The 8,536-nt window shown below is 38.4% G+C and overlaps 1 protein-coding gene across 1 annotated transcript; it reads right to left on the bottom strand.

Moving 5' to 3' along the window:
• Positions 1-278: 278 nt before the first annotated feature.
• On the bottom strand, positions 279-7,408 carry LOC103085514 (fragile X mental retardation protein 1-like; the record flags this gene model as incomplete). The annotated part of the gene is made up of 5 exons (XM_007456482.1): positions 279-440; positions 2,307-2,389; positions 2,886-3,068; positions 4,612-4,807; positions 7,322-7,408. Coding segments are annotated over 5 exons (711 nt in total), but the record flags the coding sequence as incomplete, so codon positions are not given.
• Positions 7,409-8,536: the final 1,128 nt, after the last annotated feature.

Here is an 8,536-nt window from a genome sequence, read left to right as displayed (position 1 = left end):
GCTCCGCAACGGGAGAGGCCACAACAGTGAGAGGCCCACGTACCACACACACACAAAAAAAGTAATGTTTCAAAATTTTAAGATCTGTTTCTTTGTGCAAATCTGGAAACTGTTGCTTACGGCCAATATGACAAAAAATAAAATTCTTAACAGAATTGGTGTTCATTTCATGCCCTGTGCCACCTTGCCTACTATTTGTCTTTGGCCTAACAAAGTTTCTAATATGGAATAAGAATTACGGAAATGGTATAGGGAATATAACTCCAGAATTATGCCGTTTAGGGTACTCCATTCACAAGTGGTTGCTGACCATCCACGCTGTCTGGCTTTTCCTTCTTCTGGTTACGATCTTTACCCGTACGCAGCCGGTTACCTTCACCGGAGGTATTCTGTAATGTTTTAGTGTGGACACTCCTTTCATTATTGCAGTCAACTCTGATCTAAAACAAGTTACAGTTGTTATATACACAGACCATATCCTACTGTAATCTGTAATTGGCCTGATGAAAAATTTAAGCCCGAAGGGTAAATTCCACATCTTAAAAGGGGGATATGGGGGTGAGAATAGAAGAAGTGTAAGAAATTATGGTCAGGTAGGATCTTTATTTGGTTTCTGATTTAAAAACACTCTTCTTTAACTGGAACACACTGGTCATCTCACTGTGTCCAAAGTTAGATGAAAACTCACAATCCTACCATGTCTTCTTCTAAGCTTTAGTTGACATCTTTATGTCTATCATGAGTATAATTAAGTTTCCTTACACTGAGGGCTCCCACTGTCTTACAATAAAAAAAAATACTAGCTTTGGTTTCTAGTAGCTTCAGTAAGGCTACTTACTTGCCTTCAGTAAGGCAAGTCAGATGATCATACAACTTGAACTCTAAAGAATAAGAATGGTACAGGGAAATTTGAAGACACTAATGTGTGGAAGAACTGGAATCTCAGGAAGAGTGTAGAGATGAATACAATTTAAAAAATAATATTCTGAGATTTACACAATATTTTAAGTGCCAATACTGAACACTTAAACACTGCTAAATAGACTTCTAGATGCTGTACAAAAGGAAGATAATATTGACAAATGGGCCTAAAACAATTACAAATATTGATCTGCTTCAAGTACAAGTGTGACATATAATCCCAAAATGGTTTGCTGTAATTTCAAAGTGTGTTTAAGTGTTAGTCCTGGGTGACTGTTTTAACTGTTGGGTTGTGAAGAGCGGAATTATAAAACTGGTACATAAATGCCTTACATCTCTGTTAGGCACATGTGTGTGCATTATTTCATCGATCTCTATCTACGTCTAAGGTCTTTTCTATGCTGGTCCTTAAGAACCAGCCAACGGTTAACACCTACTTAAAACCGCTATGAATTCTAAGAAATACTCCATCATGGAGTTTCTGCCCTTAAAAATCATCTCTCACTAATCTTGGGTATTGGTCCCAAACCAAACCATAGGCATGAAGGAACCCTAACTACTTGGATTAAGTCTTCAGAATTAAAGAAGCAGCAGAAGAGAACACGGGTTCTGGGAATCAGATACCAGTATTCAAATATCACTCTACCGTATGCCAGCTATGTGATTCAATCTTCCTAAACATCAGTTTACTCACCTATAAAACAGAATAATAAAACTTTTTACACTTCAGGGGGCTGCTGAAAGATTAAGTAAGATAAAACACACACAGAGCACTCAGCAAAGGTGTCTGTCTGGACACGCTCAGGGGTAATTTTCAAATTACTTAACAATGGGTTCGGCACAGGTGATTACCACTTGAGATGGGCTTCTCAGAATAGAGGCTGGCTGTAAATAAGCAGCTGACTGATTCAGCATGTACCAGCTGAGTGTCATCAGCCCTGTGTATCATGATTATTACCCTTGAGCCAGACACCTTTTTTTCCCTTACTTTCCACTCAAAGAGGACACTCTATCCAGGCAACTCAGGGGAGGAGGGACCCACAGGGCCGACGCAAGTCTCTCTTGGTTCATTCCTGGATGTTTCTTTTCTTGGGCAGTTGGTGGGGGGGTGGGGGGGCGGTTGGACCACCATTGTGGTATTGAAGTCACACTGTGGCTGCAAAGTCTTCAGAAATACTGAGACTGCATATTCTCTCGAGAAATCTTCTTTGTATACTTGTTGCAAAGGACTAAGACTGCCCACAAATGTAGTGTTGAAAGGAAAATATTTCAATGTACCAAATTCACAACCTTTGAACATGCTTAAAAATCAAGTAAAATAAACTCATACATCTCAAAGTACTGTAACTCAAACAATTTAGATGGAAAGAGGCACACAGGTTTACCTGGAGGGATCCATCTGCGGCTCTTCCTTTAGCCTCTCTTGGATTACGTGGACGATTATCTGTTCGGGAGTGATCATCGTTTCCTATAGGGACGTTTTTAAAAGGTTCGATGGTCACTGATTCTGACATGCTTATTGGAAGTTCTTTGTTCCCACATCCTCAATTTATTTAGATCCACCCCAGAATCTAACATAGGATCAACAACCTAGTGATTCCAGTTACACACTGGCTAATAATCTAGCATGCTACCAAGGAACAGAAACTATTTCTAAGGCATCACAATTCTGCATCAACTGTTACAGGTCAACCTGAGCTAATGATCAGATTGTGATGTTTAGAATACCCAAAGAGGTGAAACTAGTTATCAGTGTTTATTCATATATTTATTCTATGTGAACCAGAGGGAAAGGAAGGCTGTCTAATATTGCCAATTGCATGAGCCTTTCCCATGGTGACCAGTACAAAACCAGAGAAATGGGGGTCTTGGTAATACATCACTGAATCAGCAAGGTTCTTCACAGAACTTCAGACAGCTGTTACAACTGACCTTCATTTCTTGACAAATGAAAACCTCCGTACCTTTGAAGCCACCTCCGCGTCCTCTTCCTCCCTGTCCTCTTCCTCCACCTCCACGCCGTCGCCCGTCTCCTCTGCGCAGGAAGTTCTCCCTCTCTTCCTCTGTTGGAGCTAATGACCAATCACTGAGTTCATCTCTGTGGTCAGATTCTGTTTCAGAAGCATTTGATGCTTCAGAATTAGTTCCTATCGAGAGTTAAAAGTTATATACCGTTGTCCGACTTAAAAAAAAAAGTTAGGTTAACAGAAGCTTCCAGAGACGTTTCAGGGGTAATCCATTACTCTTCCCAATTTATAAGCCCACCAAAGAGTATTATCACCTTCCATTTTGTAAAACAAATTATCTTAAATTCAAAATGAAGGTTTCAACAATATTTGAGGTAATTTTTTTTTTAAACATTTTTGGTTCTCATTAAACCAAAAAGATTTTATTAGCCATCTAAGTTCAAACCTGAGTATGCCACATCATTAAACAGCTGTGCTCCTTTAAACATCTGTGCTCTCTGGAGGAAAAGTTGTCTACAACAGTTAAATGCAATACCTTGATCAACAAAACCTCTATAAAGAGGGTTCCTTTTAACAAGGTTTGGCCCAGGCACAGAGGGGAATGCATACATTTTGGTCACCTCAGAGAGGGTGGCAAAGGTGGCCACCATGGCTACTATCTCAGGGAAGGGTCTCTTGTGTGATAAGGGGTTGGACCTAGCTGAATGGGGATATGCTTGCCTGATGCTTGGTCCACAACCTTCCCTCCCACTCCCACTGGAATAATTGATCATTATAAAGGATTTATTGTAATGAACTTGTTATGCCTGAGGGGCTGGGTTAATGACATAAGGGATGGGAGTGGGGAAAAGAGCTCCACGGTGACGGGGGACTTCAACAGCATAAAGAACAGACTGCTGGGAGAGGGATTAGGGGTTAGGTTCAAGGTTGGCCTTAGGAGTAGGTGTCTCTCTCCCCGACTCCAGAATATCAGCTCTACTACCTCTCTCTCTTCCTCTGTTGGAGCTAATGACCAATTATAGCTTCACCATTATAGCTTCACTCCTGTGGATCTTGAAGGCTTTTCCATCTTAAAGAGTTCCTTTTTGAAATGCAAATATTTGTGAGATGGATTATACCTTATACCATCATAAGCAAGTTACATAGTAGATACACAGTTGAGCAAGAAAGACAGTAGAGTAGGCACTGGCAGTGGGACAGCGTTCAATGAAAGGTACTGGGAGAGAAGAAAGAAGCACTGAAAGAAGAGCTGAGAAGGCAAAGAGAAACTTCGCCTACTTCTTGACTGTGCCTAGGGCTGACTTTGGCCATGCCACTCAAAATCACCTTACGAGCCACAGGATGCAGACCCCTGATTTACACAGTCCATCCAGCAAGTATGACCAGCACATGCCTGACAAGAAATGAGCCACAGTACACAAATGAAAAAAGTTTTGGCTATACAGTAATAAAATCAGGAAAGGCCTTAGGAAAGTCATCAACATACAAGGGCTTAAGCAGATTTATCCCCAGTCAGAACGTGGACAGACTCACACCTGCCCTGTGAACTCTGTGTTATTATCAGGTTTTTACTCTATGTCTCTTGCAACACAATTTGACGCACTGTGAATTGGAAACCATGTAGTGAGAAACTGTTATAATGGGGTTCTAGTGAGTATTAGAGATTAGCAGCTATTAAGTCTAGGAACAGATAAAGTTACTGAGTAAAATGCTTAGTTTGTACCTGAAGTATATCCAGGACCGCGTCTGCCGTGCCCCCTATTTCTGTAAGGTCTACTACCTCGACCCATTCCTTGACCATCATCAGTCACATAGCCTTTTTCCTTATCTGTACGATTTGGTGGTGGTCTAGAACTAGCTCCAATCTGTCGCAATTGCTCATCAATTTGTAATCTCTCCAAACGCAACTGGTCTACTTCCTATTTAAAATATACAAGATAACAGTAAAAATAGTTTGACATTTTACTTAAAAATACCTTTCTCCTTTTCATCAGATAAAAAGTATACTGGAAATATTTCAATTTCAGTTCTAAATTTATAGTAAACACTGTTACACAGAATTATCAGGAAATTGAATGGTCTCCTTAAAAATAAAATTACTATAGATAACATATTATTGATGTCCAGAATTAGAGATATAACAAAAATAATGAGCATTAAAATTATACTGATAGAATTTAAAGTTATTTAATTTGGCACTATTATCCGATAGATCTGCTAAGGCACAAATATGCTAGTTTTTGGACCTCTTGATAATAGGATATTGAATAAAACAACTCTAAAAGGTATGAATACAGATAAATGACATTTAAGGTTTAACCAGCTAACCTTAAAAATCACACATTGTAAATAATCTTAATTGAAGTAGATTTGCCACTTAATATCTTAATTAATAAAACATTGAGTCTGGGCCATCTTCTGCTTTCACAGAACATATACTATGGCAGGTCTTTGGACGTGACTATACAATTAAGAAACAATTATCTTCGATGAACTGAAAATGTTTATATTCCTTATATAGGGGAACTATTTAATAGTTGACAAAAACAAGTTGGGAATCTTAAATCATGCCTTGAAAACCTCTTAAAGACTACAACTCTGCTAGAACAAGTATGACGAACAGTATAGTCAGTTGATCAAAATATACACCTGGGGTCCATTAACAGGCCCTCACACACAATGCTTCCGATATGTTGGGTTCTGTCAAATCCAGATGAAGTCTCAATTCTAACCCTTCTTCCAATCTACCCATAAGCATCTATTTACTAGCTATAGGGAACTGGATCCACAACTAGAGTAGCACTGGGTGTCTCAGTCAAGCAGACGCCGTCATAGGGACCGTCCACATGAACAGTCACTGGGGAAGCCTCTGTAAAGCTAGGTTCCTAAAATCTTGGTTATGGCAGCCTCAGGAAAAGGGCAGGTAAGAATCTAGATGAGCTTCATCTGTGCTCTGAACCAGAATTTGTTTTACAGAGGACTTGAACAAAGAAGAGACTGCAGCTGAGTGAGTGGCTTACTCCAAAAGTACAGTTAGAGCTCATGGAATGGGTGTATCTTGCAAAACAGAATGGTAGTCCAGGTTATCCCACTGGGGCAAAGCAGTCACCTTTTGGTGAGAGATGCCAAGCCCACTCGAGGGAAGATCTGGTGATGGAAAGAATGGCAACAACAGGACAGCTGCTGATAACCAAAAAAGATACTCAATTGTGAAGAATAAATCAAAAGATCTAAGGAAGAACGTTAGTCAAAAGAACAAGGGACTGATACAATGCAACCCTAACTCTCCAGGTCTTCAAAATTATTTAAGCTAAGAATATGAAGAAAAACACATACAACAGATTACACATAAAACACACTTTAAAACAAAAGTGAATAAGCAAATCAATGGGGTATCCCATCCATGCAAACCTTGCTGGATGAAACCTCCCCACTTGCAATTATTAACTGACCACCATAAGAATAAGAAGTGCCTAGCTATTGTATTTTTCTCCCTTGTTTACATATAACTATAAATTATTTAATTTTATTTCTTTAAGAAATCAGCAAAAAAATTCTTATTAAGACAGCATCATAAATAAAATAGAAACTTGGATTACTTTAAAAATACTATTTAGTACCAGTTACAATATATTTTTGATACATATGGATACAAAGAAGAAATTATAAAAGTGACATGGGTGAAATTCTATTTTATCGAATTACAGAACATTTGGCCAAAAGAAATTTTAAAAAGCACCTAGTCTAGGGAGGTGATTTGCCTATAGACACAGAGCTAGTTCACGGCAGAAGAGAGACCACAAGCAAATCACTGGATTGCCAATCCAGTGCTCTTTCTGCTACGCCTTGCAGCCTCCTGGTTCCTGCTTTCCAGTTTGTAAGCTAGAGGAGGCATAACCGTACAAATACTAACTAAAATGTGCATTTATAAAATGACACAAATTGTTTCTATTTTGTAATAACAGAGTATAGAGAAAATTACGAAGGGTAAACATTTAAACAGAGGACTTCATGAAACTCTGGGATTTCCTTGATAAATGACATAAAAGGGACAACAAAGGCAAGTGTTACAGACACGAAATTTGTCCTGGAAAAAACTCACAAGGGCTAGAAAGGATCAATGGGATGAAATGTATTTTTGACAGGATTGTCTAAAGTGAGTATAAGGGTTTAACAGAAGAATAATGGGAAATAGGGGAGTTTCTTGAGAACTGGGATACTGGTCCTTAAATTTATAATGATGGAAAACTGACTTGTGTTTTTAGAAGGAATATAATAAGCTAAACGAAATGAACATTTTTTTCTATTATCTTTTACAGGTCTTTGATTATCATGTACAGGCTAGTATGAAACTTAATCGCTTTAAGATTTACTATGGAGTTTTTATATTTTAGTGCAAAAGGTTTCAACATTAAAGTTCTTCCTGTCCTCACCTTTAAATAGTTCAGGTGATAATCCAGAAGAACAGTGGCATTAGCGATGCTGTCTTTTGTTCCCACAAAAACAAATGGTACCATACCCTGAAAAAGAAATGGCAACAATAATCCTATAAAATTAATGATGAATTAATCTGAAAAATGCAAATAATGACTAAATCCCTAGCACAGGGTCTGACAAACATGAAAGTTTGTTGAAAATATAAACCAATACCTAAAAACAAAAGTAGTTGGTATATTTTACCCATCTACTGTGTATAAGGACAGATCAGTATAGCAACCCTTAAATGCATCAGGTTACTATGATATAAACACTAATAATAAATGTTGGTAAACTCATAAATTATGTAACTCAAAATTATATAAGCTTTAACATGAGAAGCATAAACAAAACGAATACTTTAAAATACTCTAATTCATTTACTACAGATTTTATCTAGATCAAATTCTTCAAAAAATAATTCAAAATTAGATACCAGGGTACAAAAGTAGAAACTAAATCAACTTTGCTAGCCGAGTCAACAGAGTAAAACAAAACACAAACAAGAAGAATAAGAAATTAAAATGCACTTAGTAATTATTTTGTGAGGGGAAAAAAAAACTAGGCACATCCATGAGCATAAAATTTAGCATTTCAATATACTTCCATAATGAGCTCTGAACATAGTAAAGGACTGAATCATCAGGAAAGTTTGATCTCTCTATGGTACTACTTTAATATAAGGATAGATTTTTAAAAAGGAGTAGACTAAAAATGTATACTTCTAGCCCATCAGTACAAATGAGAAAAAAACTATTTCTTGTCACAGTTATAGGGAAGCCTAGGCCAGTTGTGCAAACTAACAGCTGGCAATTATGACATTCAAAGTTAAGAATAATTCAATATTCGGCTACTGATGAAATTCACATGGTTACTGATATTCACAAGTGACTAAAGAAAAGCACACAGGAGCTTTGATGTAGATACATTAGAGTTCTCTAGGTGAAGTTTCTAGGTGTGAGAAGCCAAGAAGCTTACAAGTATCACCCTTTTAAAAAGAGCATTCAGGGCTTCCCTGGTGGCCCGGTGGTTGAGAGTCCGCCGGCCAATGCGGGGGACGCGAGTTCGTGCCCTGGTCTGGGAGGGTCCTGCGTGCCGCGGAGCGGTTGGGCCCATGAGCCGTGGCTGCTGGGCCTGTGCGTCCGGAGCCTGTGTTCCGCGACGGGAGAGGT

The sequence above is a fragment of the Lipotes vexillifer genome, unplaced genomic scaffold, assembly GCF_000442215.2.
Source record: "Lipotes vexillifer unplaced genomic scaffold, Lipotes_vexillifer_v1.1 C27556666, whole genome shotgun sequence".
Taxonomy (NCBI): domain Eukaryota; kingdom Metazoa; phylum Chordata; class Mammalia; order Artiodactyla; family Lipotidae; genus Lipotes; species Lipotes vexillifer.
Note: the sequence above shows the minus strand (reverse complement) of the source record. Positions and strands in the feature narration are given on the sequence as shown.